At 41.4% G+C, this 19,342-nt stretch overlaps 1 protein-coding gene across 3 annotated transcripts in view; it reads right to left on the bottom strand.

The window, feature by feature from the left end:
* Nucleotides 1-3,129: 3,129 nt before the first annotated feature.
* TGFBR3 (transforming growth factor beta receptor 3) overlaps nt 3,130-19,342 on the bottom strand; it is a 124,560-nt gene continuing 108,347 nt past the window's right edge. For all 3 annotated transcript variants that reach the window (XM_054211370.1, XM_054211368.1, XM_054211369.1), the window contains exons 15-17: nt 15,268-15,309; nt 13,079-13,186; nt 3,130-7,002 (exon numbers count right to left, since the gene is read on the bottom strand). In XM_054211370.1, the coding sequence (XP_054067345.1) occupies nt 6,884-7,002; nt 13,079-13,186; nt 15,268-15,309 (269 nt within the window). In that variant the 3' untranslated portion in view covers nt 3,130-6,883. The remainder of the gene's footprint in view (nt 7,003-13,078; nt 13,187-15,267; nt 15,310-19,342) is intronic.

The raw sequence follows: 19,342 nt of genomic DNA, 5'->3' as shown, positions 1-19,342 counted from the left end.
CCCCCATCTCCCTTTGACCAATCTCCCCCCAAAACCCTCCTGGGACAGTGCCGAGCCCCACGCTGCCATTTTGAGCCTGCGTGAGCCACGGGCCTCAGCCTGACCCATGGTGGGGCCATCCCTCTGCCCCCCAGCTCCTCCCCAATGGTGAAAGTCAGACATTTGCTCTCATTCACAATGGAGATTTTTATTTCTAACCCCTGAGCATGGTTTTTTAGCAGCGGAGGAGTTCCCCAGAGGGCAGGACTAGCGCGTTACCTGTTCTCCTCCTCACAACGTGAACAGGCGCCAACTAACCCTCCCAAATGTCACCACTGCAGTTTGTCATTGCATTTAGTGACTCCTCACTGGGGCCTTTTGTGTTCCATGGCCCTTCTTCCTGAAGTAAAACCCAGAGAGAACTGCTTAGCTTACACAAAAACCTCATTTGTCTGAAAAAGCCTGTTAATAAAGGGCCTATCACAAGGATAGGCCCTTTATTAGGCCCCAAAGTTAATATCGCAAGTCTTTTCGATGATAATCCTGCTTGGGTTGCTGATACCTAAAACTCTGTAAGCATGAGTCCTTGGTGACCATGTCCCACCCCCAAGTCCCTCCACACGCCGGGGGTAGGTGGCCACCACAGTCAGTGTGAGGTGGCCCTGGAAGGCCGCCAGCTCCGGCTCCTTTCAGGCTGAAGCGTGGCACGAGTCTTCAGCCTCCCATTTCCAGACACTTTCTAAGTGCTTCCTTCATGTTATTTTACAGTTTCGTTTTAGTGATTTAAATTTTCTATGTCATGTTTTTGCACTCCAAAATTTTGTGGAAAACCTAAATATTCCTGCTGCAAATACCCTGCATGTATGGTCCTCTTAAATCTTCCTGTTTATTTTATTTTCCATTCTTAACAGCTAATGTTACTAATCACTTTTAGGATCACAGACTAATAAAAATACTGCGCATAGACTTTCCCTACATCCCAAGCTCTTACAACCCCATGGGATACGCCTGCTTGCACGAAAGGACAGACTGAGAACTTTTTGATCCTTTCACCCTATTTACAAAGCAAGTCTGGGAGTTAAATGCTTAGAGAACTGGGAACACCACACTTGCTCGCAGGGATCGCACTTTGATTTTAGCAGGCATGCCATAAAAAATTTACATGGCTGACAAAACAGAGAATGAGTTTGCTGAACCACTTAAAGCCTCTTTAAATACCATCAGCTTTCTCTGCTTAACACTCAATATTCTGATTTTTTAAATACCGATTTAATTTTTTGTCAGTACAGTGTGTTCTTTACTAGAGCTGGCAGTTTACAAGCAGCAGTAACAGCAGAGCGAAAAAGAGACTCCACCCAAATATTTTTTAACCAATTCTTCAGATATACGTGCCAAAATAATGGGATGGAAAAAAATCTGTCATTTTAAAAAAAAAGTGCAAGAGTAACACTTTTGTGCTGCTTTTCTTCTTCAACTATCTGTAAAGCAACTCCTCTTTATACTTTTCCTAAACACAGTAAAACTGCATCGCAGCACAGAACTAAATGCCAGGCTGCGCAGCAGGTCTGGAGCCACCGCAGCGCACATCATCTTCTGGACGCGCCGCAGCAAGTCCCTGAAGGCTTCTAGCAAATGAGACTCTATAAAAATGTAATTTAAGCCGTAACCTTCTTTGGGTAGGTGAAGTGAGGTAATTTGATCTTTCTTATGCAAAGAATTCAAACCGTGTAAATGCACACAGGTTCACAAGGCCAGGTCTAGGGCCGGAGATCTGGGAATACAGTACAAAAACCAAGCTGCAAACAGACTTCCAGCCTCATAAATATCTGCTTTACAATTACAATGTGACAGCTGTGAAAATGTATCAAAATATTGGCTCCTTTTCCTTTTATATTGTCTTGGATACGCTGTGATAAATTTAATTCTGTTTAAAATAGAAGAGCTCTGGACTGTGTTTTTCCTGAAACTGGCACTTGGTATTTTTTTGACTTTCCAAAATGTTTGCTTTACTCATGAATGCCTGGCAGAAACAAACATGCACAACATCGATGCTTACGCTGTAATACGGTAAGACTCTTACTTTTGGTGTTTACAAATACTCATGAAATATATCACAATTTATTGGTTAATAATTGCATTTTAAAATTAAATCCTCATATGTGACACTGATCATACTTTTGCACCGCGTTCCAGTCAAAATACAAATCTTTAAGGTGAAGGTGAAGAACAGCTCCAGTATCTTTATGCTGAGAGTCAGCTCTACGGAGATCATTTCTAAAGGAAAAAATTATCTTAATGCAGAACTGAAGTATGGTTGTTATGAAGCAATAAATCTATTGCACCTCTGTGAGTTGTAAGTCACAGGCAACCTGTAAGCTTACAATTGCTTCTAATTACTAGCCTTTTCTCTACTGAAGGAATCCTGATGTTTAGAAATGATCATTAAACATTTTAGATGCCTTTCTTAGGGAACTCTACTTTCTGAGTCAATAACCACAACCTTTGAACAAGCCAGGGAAATACCACTGACGCTGGCTCCCCCAGAGTGCCCATAAAGAATATTTTGCACAGGAAACACAGGAAACAAAGCAATAAGCAGGATAGTAAACACCCAAATCCTTGCCCTGCTGATCCATGGCCAAGCTATCTGCTCTAGCACAGGAAGACCCTTCAAGTAATGAAAACACATCTCGGCCTTGCTCACGTGTCTCCGGTGTACTTGCTCTGCAGGGAGCAATCAAAGAGGGAGCTCTGCTGCTTCAGCTGGAGGACCAACAGCACACCCTTAGGCTTGACTGTGCTCAAGCCAGGCCTTGTGCAGGATGGGACTGAGGCTGTCTCTTGACATACAACAACTAAACGCCTGCAGGATCAGAGCTTTGGACTTCAAATTAGAGTGAAGAACAGCAGCACTGAACTAAATAGATCTACTGGTTTCTGCAAGATGTCACGATACCGAGAAACCAACCCACGCCAATGCATAAAAGCACACAGAAAAGGAGAAAATCAAGTTGGCCACACAAAGTCAAGTCCTGCCTTAACACACATGATTCCCACTGAAGCTTACAGATGGGGACACGGCAGTAAGACAGAACCTGATCTACTGCCGTTGGCTCTGTACAACTTCAAATAAATGAATCACGGCATCAGTTATTAATAAATCGATATATACTTTATTATGCACAAGAGACTACGATGACATGACACTGTGGTTATAAAAACTGTACAACTATGCATTTCCACAAGTCTCTGAAATACTGAATGCAATATGAAATACAAATGGGGTGTTCAGACTGGCCACAGGTATTAGCATGTACATTTCTCCCATTCTTTGATATATAAAAAAAAATTCTGGCATTTGGATCTTAAAGAAATGTACTTATTTATTTGAAGGTGAGAATATTGTGTTTGGAACTGGTAGGAATATGGCAGCGAAGATCCGATAACACTATGAACATCCCCATGAATGACAAACAACAACAGGGTACAACAGTCACCTCACGTGAAGGGCTGCCAGCACAACCAACAGTACAGTCTCCTTGTGAAGCATGAGGTAGATATACGTAACAGAAAGAATGGTACATATAGGAGAGAAATGGTTAGAAAAGGGCAGAGGGAAGGTTACAATCATCAACATCTACAGACATTTTGCAAAATCCGTTTCCATGTGGAAAATGCTACAAAAATAGCCTAACACAGAAAGATCTGACTTCTTGAAACATGAATATAGTAATGTCCAAAGCCAAATGCTGTAAAAGGTTAGAGTTAGTGATTAGACAATGCAGGACACAACGAACAGTCTACTTTGGAGTTTAAGTACATTACTAATAGCTTTTACAGACAGAAGGTGTCCCTTTTAAGCCCAATCCTCCCATTCTTCGATAAGAAGTTCCTTCGCAGTCGATTCCATCACGCTGAAATTTACCACTGAGTCCGTCCCTCCCGAAGCCCTGCTTTAAAGCCCTCCGTTGGGACAGGAGCGTCTCGCTGGCCTTCCACACCCTGCGGGCATCTGCCACGTGAAGTCCAGCGTGGTGAGACCAGGTTTGACAGAGGTGGGAGCCAGTGGCTTTGCAGTTACGCGTTGAGGAGCTTGCCACACCACGCACAGAAACTTGCAGTAAAGACAAATGGCTGCTATAAAAGTAGAGCTTATAGGCGTATCAGTACTCTGAACTGCAGGCAGCTTAACGGCCACTGGAAAGTACTATAAATTTTTGTAATAACGCTATTAACTGGCAATGCCCGGGTTTAGCTCTCTCTCTCTCTCTCTCTCTCTGTTGAAGCAGAAATGGCTGCTCCATCTGCTAAGTAATTTTGGTAAACTCCAACAGAGAATTCATTCAGATTGATTAAAATTTCTGAATTAAATAGCTGAGTCCACCAAGTTCAGTTAATTTAAACTGTATTTCAAATACAAGCCAACAAATCGAATCTTTGATCTTTATATATTTTTGGTTTATCCAACAGTAAATATAAATCTGTAAATTATTTTAAAATTAGAGTAAATTTTTGATAAAAAACATTGATAATGCAGCATGTTTCTCTCAAAAATATACAATTATCTATTTTACATAAAAGTTTTCAACCTGTCCACCCCAACAACCAAATCTAATACTTCCTATGAGAAACTACTTAATAAAAAATTTGAGGAAGGAAAGGGTTAAAACCGGGAAAAGAATTTACAAAATATGTCAATTTCACAGTAATTGAAATTAAACATTTCATATAGAGTAACTTACATTTATCTAAAACATTTAAATATATCTTTATACAGAAATTTAATGTAGTAAAATATAGCTATGATTGAACTTAAAGACTCTAGTCTTCTTTGAAGACATCCTTAAAGACTTTACACATAGAATATGCTTATACAATACATTCTGCTGAAGGTTAGGCAAAGCGCTTTCTTTTCAACCACACAGGTAGCACATTCATCCTCCCGACACCTCGTAACAGAGCCAATCCTGCATACCCTTACGCATGGGGATAACTACGCTTACGTGACAATCCTGTCAACGTTATCAGGGCTACTCATTGGCCTGATAACAGAAAACACTTTTCACAGGTGTAACTCTATACACCGACTATCTCCATGGACTCTGAGAATAGCCATAACGTGTAGAGTTGAACATGTGCTTGTACTAGCAAGGATGAGGCGTGCAGTTACTCACACGCATAGATGTTTGCAGGATTAGTAACAGATTGGATTTAAAGTGAGTAATATTCCACCTGATCCTGGGCACTTAAATCTATTGCATATCTTGCACTTTGACCATCCTGGCATCAGCAAGGCACAAGTGTAGAATCAGCACAAGAAATCTGCAGCTCAGACTTCAGAGCAGACTATCACTCTAGTGTAATGAATTCCCTTCTCCTCTTGCAGAACATACGAAACCTTCACTAAAATTAATGAAAGTTACTCATCTCGTTTTTAGAGGAAAACAATGTTGATTCTTCCTCAAAGGAGAAGGATCAGTAGAACACATTACAATTACAAAGTGGCAACATAACAGTCAAACAATTACACATCAAAAGTGTCTTTTTTCTTTTCATTTGGCATTGATTTGAAGGTCAAGATATGGCAATAACACTAAAAAAATACTGTGAAAATTAGTACCTTTCTACCATTTCCATATTCTGACACTTCTTTGGGACTATCAAACTGCAGTGTCCATGGAACAGTTTGACACAAACAACTCTGCAACTGTCTTAAGCAAAGAGCTTCATTTTGACAGGCAGTATTCTGCACAAACAATAGGCTCTACTGTACACTCTTTGTGCCCTCAAAACCATCTCTTATTTCAAAGGGAATTTGGCCTAGCTGAAAGATTAGAACCAAACCACCTTTTTTATCTCCTTGAGCTACCTATTGTAAACTGAAGAGACAGTTGTTTGCTATTTTTTTATATATATATACATATATATGTAAAAATGCATTATTTATTTTTTGTATGGAAGGAACACTGATCTAATTTCCCAATTGTTAAAGTGGCAAGTTAGGCTCTGTATACTTCAGTATACGTCTATTTGCATAAAGGCATTGCCATTAAAAGGTACACACACATCTATGTTAGTGCACAAGAACATTATTTGTCTTAAGGTTTGTGTGTGCCTTTATTTGGTATAGTAGATTTTAAAAAAATCTCTTATTAAGAGCTTTGGCCCAGAGAACAAGAAAGGGAATGTTAGAGTGTGCTCTTCTCCAATTAGCAAATCAATGCATATTAAAACAAAAATACCTGGAATAAACCTGAAGCTGCAAACACAGCAGGAAAGCAAATGAGATGCTGTAGCTATAAGCTTAACAACAACAACAAAAAAAAGTTTACTCAAAAGTGGCTAAACATAGCTGAAGTAATAAAATGTTATTAACCAAAGGGATCTGACCTTGAGGCTTTCTTGCTTAGACAAACAGAAATCCTTTGACCTAAGATCATCTTTGCTCTGCTTATCTTGTTGAATTCCCTTAATGAATACCTTGTGTCAATGAGAAGGTTTAGGGAAAGAAAAAAGTCGTATAGACAAAGCAGCATTTTTCCAAACTGGCATAGATTTCACATTGAGGGTCCACGGACCCCTAGAACAGGTTGCAGTACTGTAACATTAGTAGCTTTGTCACATGTAGCAAAACATGCTATAGAAGATCCAACAGGCTGTGTTTACCCATGCATTGTGTGCACATATACACACTCACACACACAGTGGCTTCCCCAAAAGAAAATCAGTCTTTTTTTAGTTTTGTTTTTTCCTGTAGAAAAATCTCTCCTCATTTTTTTTTTTTTTTTTTTTTTACAAAAGCAACCAAACCAGTCCTTCTAACTTTCAAAAGCTGGTGTCCACACACAGTCCTTTGAACCTCTCTGCACTGCCATGCTGCTCCCCAGGCGCGTTCCCCCCACGGTTAGGTGGCACTGCTGCTGGAACAGGGGGTGCTCTGCGTGCTGCCAATGCTGTGCGCTGCACTGCTGTTCTCCGAGGCTGGTGGGGATGTAGGGACCTGCTGCCTTCCCGCTGTTTCCCCTGGGGGAAAGGGGAGAGAAAAAGGGGGGTTGGGAGAAGGGAAATTGAAAGTGTTAGTTGTCATAGAAAAAAAAAATTAATCATCCGTTCCTTCCCAATCTTCCTCTTCTGCTGGTTTGTATTTCCATGCAATGAATATCTTGGGTGACAGACCTCAAACAGTACTGTTGAAAATGTGACTGCACTTTGGCACCTTGGCATTGCTATGCACATGGGGAAAATAACACTGCTGTTTTCTTAAGCGTTTTAAAAGCAGCTGATGGAAACTGCCAAGACAGACACTGTCCATCTGTTGTCAGCTGTCACTCAAATGGGTCCCCATTAGATGACTCGGACCACTTTACAGCTTTGCTGTTTCATGGAAAAAGGCCAATGAAATGTAGGCTTTCGTTTTAATGCCAGTTTATAGAGCAGCATATTTACTAAAAGCAGAGCTGAAGACAATGTTCCTCAGTCAGCTGGATACCACATATCCTGAGATATGGCCAGTTTTCTTTGTGTAGAAAAACAACAGGCTACCTTGCAAGCTTTACTTGATTTACTCCGAATATAACATGCAGGAAGCTCCCCTATAGCTACCACAGTATGTACAGCACTGTACCTATGTATGTACAGCACCTGTAGTGGGAACAAGTCTCACCGTTTCTTGTTAATTGTTTACTGATGATAAATTAAAAGCCCTTTGTTTTTTGGATTGCCAAATCAAGCACTAGGAGTTAAAGCCAGATTTATGGCTCCTCATAGAATTTAGATTTGCCTGCTCTCCTCACACGCCTTCTGCACCTGTGGCTGGGATGCTATGGAAAAAATCCAGCTCTCAACTAGCACGGAAGTAAAAATCGCACCGTTATGTGAATGCCCAAAAGATCATAATGAGGCCATGTAGGAAACCGTAACTGATGCATTTTTTAAGTTACTGTGCTCCAATCTGCAACCTTAGTAATATTAAAAAATAGCCTCTTCAAAACAGATGGCAAGACTAAGTTTATATATCGTGCACTGTAGCTGTCCCCTCCCTTGAGCACATCTCTCAGGATGTGAAACCGTGGTCTCAGGACAGAGACACGGACAGAGTGCTGCTGCTTGAGCAGCAGACCAACGGTGGCAGCCAGCACCGGCACGGCTGCTTTCCCAGCAAAGCAGCAAGACGGAAATGTTTTGCCGGATCATGGGCAGGAACAACTGGGAAAAATCAAAGGCTGGTAACATCTCCTGCCTCATGAGTTTATAGCAATGCAGATCTCCTGCTTCACATTGCCCTAAGTTATCCGAAACCTGACACCACGAACCAGGTCTGCAGAGTCCAATTTTTCTTCCCTGCTCAGGATTTGGTAGTGCTCCTGCTCCCCAGTGATTGCTTCGGTGACAGGTTGAAAGCCAGAGGCACAGCCTGCATCCAGAGGGTTACAGAGCTGGGACGAGCCAGCTTCCTCCCACAGGAGCTGCTCTGGCACATCCCCATGCCCCGTGTGCTGCTGCCCAGCTGCCAGAGCCCGGAGCTCCTCCGGAATGCGGCCGGAGAGGAAGTGTGCCTTTAACACTTTCTGTCTCGGGCCAGAAAATGTCCTTCTGCAGGCTGCTCAGTATTCAGAGGTCTGCTGCAAACAAGGGAGGTCTGAGGATTTCTCACAGCAGAGGCTGCAAGTGCTCTTTGTAATAGAAACCAGCGGGTTTGCTGCTAGCTCACGCTGCAGCTCTAAGTGCACATAAGGCCCCACAACGCACAGATCTTGCCTTACACCCCACTGCTTTAGGAATGGGGAGGAACGAAAGGATGGGACAGGACAGAAAAACAACAAACTAAACCACTAAACCACATCACCCAGGAGGCCAATGAAACGTTTAAAAAGAGGGTCAGGATCTCACTCTTGAATTCAGCACTAAGTCCAGCATTTACTCTTGTGAGCAGATTTTGACTCTCTTTTTCCCAGCGTAAGAAATCACTGTGCAACTCATCTACTGCACAACTCATCCACGAGCGGCAGATTTCTGCTCACACGCAGCAGGTCAGAATCTACCCCCAGCCATCTGCAAACAAAATGTGCTTCAGCTCTAACTTGCACTGGAAACAGCTTTGCAGCCCATCAGAATAAACTGTATAAAAATCAATGTCTGTGTCATGGTGCTGTAAAAGCTTTCATAAGCCTTGTTTGGATGTTTTCCCCTCCCGACTTGCTCCCTTCTCCTCCAGTTGTTTGTGTACAAGTCTTCCTTCCTTTTCTACTACAGGAGATATTTATAAAGGCAGTGATAAGCAAACTCCCTTTCATTAAAGCAAAACACAGGAACACAAACATCAGCAAACAGCAAGCCGGTGGCGCCCGGCCCGCGACAGGGCCCGGAGAAGCCACGGTGGCCGCCCCGCTCCCCTGGCCGGGCCCCCGGCCGCCCTCCTTCCAGCTCGGCTGTCACCCGTCTCACAAACCACATGACTGCACACAGCTCTGCGTCAGCCTCAGCACGGCAATACAATCTGTACGCGTTTAACCATAAATTCACTTATAAGCTAAACACATGCTGTTTTTATTTTATGGCGAAGTGGCAGGCGCAGTGCCGGAGTCCCCGTGCGAGCCCAACAGCTTGCTCCACTCCTCCCGGCTCCTCTGGAAAGCATCTTCGGAGGCACCTTCCCTTCGGTTTGGGATGGGACCCCCCTTCCCCCTGCTGTAATTCAGTTGCCTCTGCAGCACCTCATTTCTAGAGCACGACCAACTCTGATACACCACAATCTCCTGTGGGACTATAACAAAGTCTCTATGTCCTGAACGAAAAAAAATCCAAATCACAGTGACATTATGAACACAGACTAGCAGCTACATTTGGACTGGCTGATTTTTCCTACGTTTTATTTCCTCAACACCTAGCTAATCTGTAGCAAATTATTTTTAAGAATATTCATGAAAAGGATGTAGAGAAATGTAAATTATCACTGAAGAGGCATTCCCCATCTGTCTCTCTCATGTAAACAGCTTCATGCATCTCATGTTACCGAACCAGAACTGCTCGAATTGGACATGTCTCATCTATTGACAGTAAACAAGCTTTTACCCATCTGAATGCAACAGCATGCTCTTTATTATTCACACTTAGGAAAGCTGCCAGTTGTACTCCCTGTCCAGGAAGTCTGAATGTTTGCTTTTCTATCTCCATTTGCCAAATATAATTGGTTGCTATGTCAGTTTATTTTAAATCAGATCCCATAAAAAAGGGAGAAGTGGGGGAGGAGGGACGCTTTTAACTTCTCAGATTTTGGAACATTTTATCCTGTTAACTTCCAACACTGCCTGGAGAAGAAGGAAAGCACGCTTTCTAAGTGAATGAAGCAACTGATATTCTCTGTAACACAGCATTCATTTTACTTGGTTTAGCAGCCTCATTAACTAATGAGACTTGTGCATGTCCCTTCCTAAACACAGTCAATTATCCCTATTAAGGCAGATGTTTCACTGGCAGGTATTTACATCGTTAAATTTTGAAGGGTTTCTGCATCCGTCTATACCACAAGATTTTTGCTTCTTCATGAGCCTCCCAGGTAAATTGGGCAAATTGTGGCAAATCTCTGCTACCTTCCCTTTGTTATTGGGTCCTCTCTGGGCAGAACCAACACCGCTATGGAAAGCTTTCAGCCACCTTTCACGTCCTTTAACCAACTGGAGAAAGGATCAAAAGTATGGAGTCCTTTGCAGAAAAGTCAGCTAGAACTGCTCCTCCATTGCCATAATCCTAGCTTCCCCCTTCCTCTCTTCCTCTACTGCCTGTGTATCTTAGGACATCTGTACTCCATGCTGAACTGTTGCAGACAATCTAGAGCATTTTAAAGCACATTCTTCACCAGCAGTAGCTTTTGTCCGTGCTCGGAATATCACCAAAACACAGTTTTAGAATGAACTCATATTTTCCAACCTTTGGTCTAAATCATGTGTTAGAAACCCAGGGCTACTTGCAACAAATGGTGCGATTTCAGAACACAATTCAGCAGTGCATGAATTCTCTAATGGCAAAAGACAGTCACTCTGTAGATGAAATTTAGATTATCTTTTTTTCCCCCCTCCTTTTTTTAAATAAAAGTCTGCAGCCAGCTCTAAAATGTTTCCACTGCAGCTGGATTATCTTGTCTGCCACAGCAGTCATCTTCTAAGAGGCTGTCCCTGCCAGAGCCTTCACTGCACTGTGCCGCAAATTGTGCTTTGTAGATACAAGACGTTATGCACAGAAAAGTCATGTGCACAGGAACACAGGTTCACTTTCACAATCCTTTGAAAATCTGAACCAGATTACTTCACAGATATTGTTTTTCGTTTCTGTGATTCTCTGATCTGATGAGATACAATGTCCCCTTCGTTTTCTTCTCCTTTTTTACTTCTTGTCTGGCCTTTTCTTCCAGTTATTTTCATCTCTCAACTACAGAGCCAGAGCAGCTGCCCCCTCCACTACTTGTACACGGTCACTATGACTGATGCACTTTGTTAATATAATTCTTTTAATGGGATTGGTCCAAGTCCTATTGTTGCTGAAGGATTTATCATGTTGGCTTCCCAGTGTTCCTTGACTGCTGACACACAACATGCATCTCTAGATGGTTCTGTGTATGAACAGAGATTGAACATCCACAAATGCAGGACCAACGATATTAATTTATCAATTGTTTCAATTTTTTGTGAATAAAGGCTACCTATTTGGAAATTATCTTCTCAACTTACACATTTACTCATTGAAATTGCACTTACTTTTCTTTCACAATGTTTCAGTAGTATATGCGGCAGAATTATACTATTTATACATATTAGCACAACCTTTAAATTTTCCACATTTGCCTCAATTCCAAACAAGCTTCATATACAGCTGATGCATTGAGAAGTATTAAACTGCTTACACAAATTTGTACTGCCAACTGGAAAAAAACCCACAGTTTTTTTTTCCAAATTAACATAAGCTCCTGGGTCATATTTACAGAAGCTCTGACCTGACAGGGCCGGATTCTCACTCCTAAACAGCTTCCATGAGGTTTTAGACACTGAAAGAACCCTGCAGCGGGTTACGGGAGAATCCCAGTGCTCCAGAGCTGCACAGGTTTGGAGTAATTGACCTCACATTCTCCCCACCTCCCAGAGATCCTAGCAGGGTCTGGCGAGGTCAAAAGTGGAAGTAGCTGGAGTCCAGAAACGCTGTAGCGATCCTGAGATACTCCGTAATCCATAGCAGATAAGGTCAGAGGCTGAAAATCAAGGCCCGATCAGTGTCCAGTCTTTGTACCACCTTGCAGATTATGTGCAACAAAAAGCTCCCAAAACTCCCTCCTCTTCCAATACAGTATTATATTTCTGCTAAGTTAGTTTAGTATGGAAAAAAATTCTGAGGAAATACTAAAAACCTATCTATGCATAAAAGTTGCACCAATTTAAGCACATTCCTGGTAATTTGGTTGGACGCTATTGAGATTACACACGGATTCTTCCAATTTAATGTAACAGTTGAAGAACGGAGGAATAAATAATTAGGGCAAAAATTCTATGCAATCAAGGCCCAAGAAACATTTCCAAGTCTAGTTATATTCCGAGTATGTCTATGTAAATACAGCATTCTCTTAGCTATTTGGACCACTCCTTGTGCTGATCACATCACATTCCCAGTCACATCAGCCTAATTTAGTAACTGCAAAAAATTCTGAAAAAAAGGAGTATGGGAAGCAAAAGGGATCCATTAACTGAAATATTAACTAAATTTGAAATACAGAGATGCTACTAATGATAATGCACAAGCCAGGAATAGTCAGTTTTACTCATGTCCCAGGTGAGTTTTCAAGATTCGCGTTTAAAATTATTTTAGTAAATTTTAAATCATGTTCATAACACGTAACACCTCCCTTCAGGGAAGGGTGGGTATCAATCTGCTGATACGCACCAACAGGCTCAAGGGAGGAGTTGCTGGAAAACACCCTAATAAGAACAGAGAGCAGGAAAGAAAGTCCCGGATAGCCATTGCCGGCCCCCCTCCCCTTTCCTCCCACCTTGCAAGAGTTCACCACGTTTCCTGCAGCATGATCTGCACTGAGGTCTGTAAGAGCCCTCATACTTACCCGTGTGAGAGTAGATAAACCAGAGTGCTCCTGTTAGCAGGGCTCCAATCACAAACGCTGCAAAGGCAATGCCCACCACAGTCAGCGTGTCCAGACCGTAGAACACAGCTACAAGTTAAACACACATAACAAGGACTTTTTATTTTCAGTAGCAAACAGTGTTTTGCAAAAATTCACCCTTACACTTTCATGGAAGAGTTTTTTTAAAAATTCATAGTTAATTAACCACCATTTTAAGGAACGGACTAGCAGATTTGCATCAAGGAAATAAAAGTGATGCTTTCAGAGACTGGCTTCAGTCCAACCAACTGTTCCACATCACAAAGCAAAACCCCAGCTCAGCACACCCAAATCTGGAAAACGTTGCAAAAATTAAGCACTTTCGGTTGGCTGTTAATAACTCGCTTGCAATTAAATATCCATTTAGCTTAAAAATGTGTTTTAAAAAGGCTGAGATTTTTGGCAAAAAGTGCTTTTCATTTAAATACCCTAACATTCAAGCAAACTTTCCCCTACATCTCCTGCAAGTTCAGTCTGAAATCTAGGTGGAGAACGGAACTGCTGTAAAGAGGGAAGAAATGCCAGCAAAAAGTCAGCGAAAACATAAATAGAAACAATTGTTTTTCACATTTGGCAATGCTTTCAATAACTGAAATTAATTCCAGAACACAAAAATAGAACCACACACACACGCAAATCACTTTTGAGGGGAGAGGCCCTTTTGCAGGAACCACAGCATCTGGTTCCATATGTGTTGCCCCCCAGTGTTAAACCATGCAAACAGAGAAACTTTCAGCTTTTGTGATTTTTGGTGATTAGAAATACTTCAGAAAATAATAATCAGTCCTTTTGGACTGACTATAAAATAATAAGCAATCATTTCGGGAAGCTGTTTCTTACAAAATTGATTTCTAGTTTCAGTATTTTTAATGTCTCCCAGTGCACAAAATGGCTTAGGCCAGTGAATAACATTTTACTGACTAAGCTGGCCAGGAAATGAACTGACTGGATCTTCTCAGTAGCATCCTTCAGTGGATTTTCAGTTCTCAGAATGCAACCAACACCCTCACTTTACACGTTCCTGCAACCAGCAGATGTCCCTATGGACATCCCCCAGCCCAACAGCTCCTGAGATCCTCAGGGCCATTCCCCTTTTGACAAATGTCTTCTCCAGCAGCCCCTGTTGGCAAGGGTCTTCAGGACCCATTTCGGGGTGCCAGCGATCAAGTTTGTATATGCAACACCTGACAGACAGTGGCTTAGAAGGTTTTTCTCTTCTTTCTTCTACGAGACTATTTCTGATTCCTTTGGTCGCCTCTGGTCATTTTAAATGCAAACAGAAAAGACTCTCCTAAACTCAACTATTTTTTCCACAAGGCACCAGGCAATGTCCTCTCCTCTTAGGAGGAAACTCAGGGGAAAGGAGAAAGTCATATGGAAGCTGAAGTGGCAGAAGGATAACTTCTTATTCCCCTTGCTATTCTGAGCAAATTTAGTCCCAAAGACATAGGGACAGGAGCAGAGGAAAAAACGCTTCTTTGCACTTCCTCTTCTAATCTTCCCTTTTCTCCATTCATACTTGGTTTTGGCTACAAATCATCTTCATCTTCCTGTTTATTATTGTCTTCTAGTGCCGCTTCTCTCTTTGTCTTCCCTTCGTGGGTCAGTAAGTGACCCTGGTTAATTCACTACACCAAGACAACAGAAAAAACAAAAGAAGTTACTCCGTCTCAAGTCAGTGATCTCATCTACTGCACGACCTGTAAGTGCTGGTGCCAGATGGCTGGATGTGGCCAGCTGCAGTGCAGGGTAGGAGTGAGGCATGGAGTAGGACACAGCAGCTCCCTAAGATGGCATTGCTGCTGAGACCCTGGTACGGAGAAGCAGTGGCCTCAGCCAAGGAGGGGGAAATAATACAAACACACACCTCCCCCCGCAACTGAACTTGCTAAGGCTGAGACTCTCAATGGTGTTTTCCCAAATTTGATTTTCACATGTGCAAAAGGTCACAGCCCTTCTCTCTAAATGCTGATGGGAATCTCTCAATAAGCAATACAGCCAGAATTCTGTTCTGTCCCAGAATTTCACACACACACACAGAAAACTTGAGGATAATTTTCTTCATTGATCTAATAATTTCTAGACAAACATTTTAAGGCTTAACAGAGATTGGTTCAAGAGTTACTTACGTGGCTGTCTCACATTTGGTTTTGGAAGGGAAGGATCTAAATCTAAAAAAAACAAAACCAAAACCACAAAACATTAATCAGGCAGAGTTCCACACACAGCCTACAAACTATGCACGCAAACTTGAGGATCTGACCTGACAGAAAGATGTTAATTGTAATTCTTACAACCCAGGAACTTCAGGAAAACCATTCCAAATTCAGTAATCTTGCTCAGCTCAGAAAAATTCTATTCATATATTAATCATTCCTCGGAGGAACATACCTGCAGTATAGCTCATGCAACGTACATTTTGCTGGCAAGTGCACTGCAACCTTTCCCACCCAAGATGCCACCAGGTCTGACCTGTGGTGATTCTGGTTATCCCTATGTGGTGCTCTTCAAGAGCACAGATTGCAAAGGCTGGTTTAAGGTTATTACATTCATCTGACTACTCGTTAATCACAAACATGAGATACCAGCGTGCTAAATCACAAAAAAAACCCCCCAAACCCAAAAAACCCACCAAGCACTGACCATCACCTCTAAAGATAAGTCAGTGTTATGGCATGATACACCCTGCTTTGTCCAAATTGCATGAATATGTGTTGATTCAAACATTTTCCTAAGTCCTCCTTGGTATTCTGTCTTGGAAGTTGTGTGGTTTTTTTGTTTTGTTTTTTTAATTATATATAGGAAATAAAAGATCACAGCTATTCTATCAAAGCTATTATTCTTGGCAAGTATATCAAATATCATCATCATTATCAGCATGTAACAGAAAGACACAAGTAAACACATGTTAAAAACCAAAGAATTTTCCCTTCTTTTGCTTCACTGGCTTCTCTTATCTTTCTCCAAAAATGTCACCTCAAGCAGAAGAGCCAGAGATTCTGGCTTCAGAGCTGAGGACCTGTTTGGTTAGCTGCAGTTTGCTTCTGGATTGCCCAGTAACCTGGGGATCTCATTTCAATTCTGGCCTATCTGAGTATGTTCAGTGCAACAGCTATAAAAGGATTTGACAAGACGGTGCCCCAATACTTGTTTTTGCATCTTTAGCAACTGAAAAACAAAGTTTAATTGCTATGTAAACATAGTGACTCAAAAACATGGAAAATAAATATCTTTATTTAAAGTATTCTTAAACCAAGACTACAGCCTCTAACTTCTTAAAACCCAAATGGCAGAACTAAACTGCCAGCAATATCCTACAAGATCATTATGCTCTGAGACACACGTGCCTACAATATCCAAAAAAGCATTTTCTTCTTAAAAATGCATTATTGTTACTTGTTCTAACACATCAGTATCTCTTCCAGGTCACTCTTGGCAGGATGGCAGGAAACAGGTGGAACAGTAGTAGGAAACAGGTGAGAGCAGAGAGAGGTGGGGGGGGTGTGTGCATGCACAAATAAGCTGGAAAGTCGTCAGGCGCACTTAACAGCAAAAGCATAACTGAATGCAAGATTTGTGAGGAGGGCTGGACTGAAACCAAGGAGCACTGAACAGTACAAACATGGGTAAGGGCACTATCAGATTGTCCAAACACTCCACTAGCATATCCCAACTGCCAATAAAATGCCTTCTGAGCTGAGAGGAGAATGAATTTTCCATGCTTATTCTGTCATTGGCTTCTCTACAGAGAATATAAAGTCTGCTAATTAATGATAGGCTGTGTAGTCCATTATCAATTCTCCCCACTCCTCCAGTTCTTACATGTATTTTAATGTGGTTTGCTCAAAGCAACACAGAAGCAGTGCGAATCCTTGAGGTCCAGGAAAAGCATCTAATTTAAAAACATCAGCAGCCAGCCTTTAGAAATTATCATGATAGCAGCACTCGTTAGCTGCTCACTTGACCTCCATTCTATGACCTTATTTCCTTTTGCTGTAGAAGTAATAATATAAAGTTTCCACACTTAGCAAAAATCTAAGCAATGAGACAGAAGAAAAAGTATTTTCTAGCATTTAAATGGCCATCCATATGCCTTTCACTGAAGTGGGGGAGAGCACGTGTGTGAAATGCAGGAATGCAAAGGTAAAGAATGTGGCTTGAAGTTAGGTTTCAGACATTTCCACTGGCATCTACTGCAATAATGTAAGCAACTGAGCTTGTAAATAACTAATAAAATTAGGAGGGGAGGAAGAGTTATTCTCATTTAGATACACAGTTGTGATTTCTGTTACAGTCAATGACAGTCATAAGCTTACACCTGAAGAAAAAAAAGTGACACTTTTGCAATGACCAGTGTGTTCTGACTTTTGAAGTGTCAAGGGCGTGACTTCTACGTTTAGCTTGGGGAGCAGATCCAATGGCAGTAACTCATGCAATATGCTTTACAACAATGAAAGCTGGCCTGCTCACATGAAAGAAAATGAAGAACGCCACCTCTGAGATGCAAATTCTCCTTTTCAGTAATGCAATATAATTTCTCCTCGTATCTTAGGTTCACGTATTGGCCAACAATGGCATCTGGCTTTTAAAAAGGGGTTGCTAGATTCCTTGCAGAACAACTGCATACCAACAAAGCTACGTTGTTCATGCACCACTTTGTATTATGCCTGAAAGCTGTGATACACTGGGGAGATTTCCACCAAACATCCCACAATTAGACTAAATCACTCACAATGCAACAAAATACTCTATCACACTGTTGTCTTGTAACTAATCTTTATAAATTTAGCTCATCTTTGCACACTAAGACCTTGTGCCTCTGACAAAGACAACATTCTGAGTGGAGCCCAAGATGGGAGCTGCGCACAATGCTCCACACATCGGAAGGGCAAGAGAGCTCAGAGTACGAGTCTGTCTATTGAAAACTGAACTTCAGTTCCAGGATTTACTCATTCACAATAGAATAACCACTGGAAAAAAAAAGTAAAATAAGAGCTTTGCAAAAAGAAAAAGCCCAGAATTATGTCCAAAGCACAGCTTTAAATGTACCACTTTGACACATCAAATACTTGCCTTTAGATCATAGTGGATTTGATCTGTATTAATAAATTTGTAAAAAAAACCCAACCATGACCTGACTTGCATAATTCAACAGAAACAGTTGTTGCTTATGTTCCCTAGAAATGCTGTATTGTACTTTAAATTGTTTGAAGACTAAAAAGCACTCACTGTACAACAAAGGTTAATGGACTTCTGATCCCCATCCTTTTGACGCTCCCTCAAAAGCATTCCAAAGGTCAAACAGCCTTTGGACACAACTGGAAGATTTTGATGTGCACGTGAAGCCACCAAAGCTTCTGATTAAACTCCCGTGCTAATACAAAAAGAAAAAATAGTGCACATATATATTTTCTTCTATGAATGCATCAAAACATGACTGATGCTGTTGTCAGAGGGATTCACTGAGAACTTTCAAATTAAGTGAAACTGTGAAAACAGTTCTTATTTCCCATCACTCACGGGGCATGTTCTTCGGCTAGAGTACAGTCTCATCATGCCGTTCGGCATTATCTCGTAACGCTCTTCAGTCTTTCGAACTCCTTCAACCAGTTACTAGCCACACTCATGGCTTTTTTCCATAAAGATTACATAATCAAACAAGCCCCACCAGCGCGGAGCTAAAATACGTTTGTGCAGCTCATCTTTTGCTCTTAATAGTTTTACAGCCTAATGAGCATCTCTCCGGTGGCCACCCCATTTCTTTACAAACTTATCAGGCTTTAGCGTCTTCAAGACTTTGTAATTCCATTGTTGTTATTCCTAAATATACATCTACAAGCAATTCCTAAATATATATATCTACAAGAAATTCCTAAATATATATATACAAGCACAAGAAAGAAATGATACAGCAGAGAGCAGAGCACTGCCTTTGATCTCTGGGCAACAAGAAGTTGCTGGAAGAGCTACTGCTATATTCATACTTCTGAAACCCATATTGTTGTGTAGTACAGTATTCCTGGCAAAACCACATGTCCAGAGACGAATAAAGACAGTTAAAAAATGGCAATGAACTGCCGTGATGATTGCTGCCAGGGAAATGTTTAAACAAATAATACCTTACAAACACAGTATCGCCACAAGATTATACAATGCCACAAGCTTGGAGTACTCCCTGATTTCAAGCAGTTGTATGTTACACAA

Source organism: Rissa tridactyla, chromosome 8 (assembly GCF_028500815.1).
Source record: "Rissa tridactyla isolate bRisTri1 chromosome 8, bRisTri1.patW.cur.20221130, whole genome shotgun sequence".
Lineage (NCBI taxonomy): Eukaryota > Metazoa > Chordata > Aves > Charadriiformes > Laridae > Rissa > Rissa tridactyla.
The sequence above is the reverse complement of the archived record's forward strand: the minus strand, read 5'-3'. Positions and strand labels throughout refer to the sequence as shown.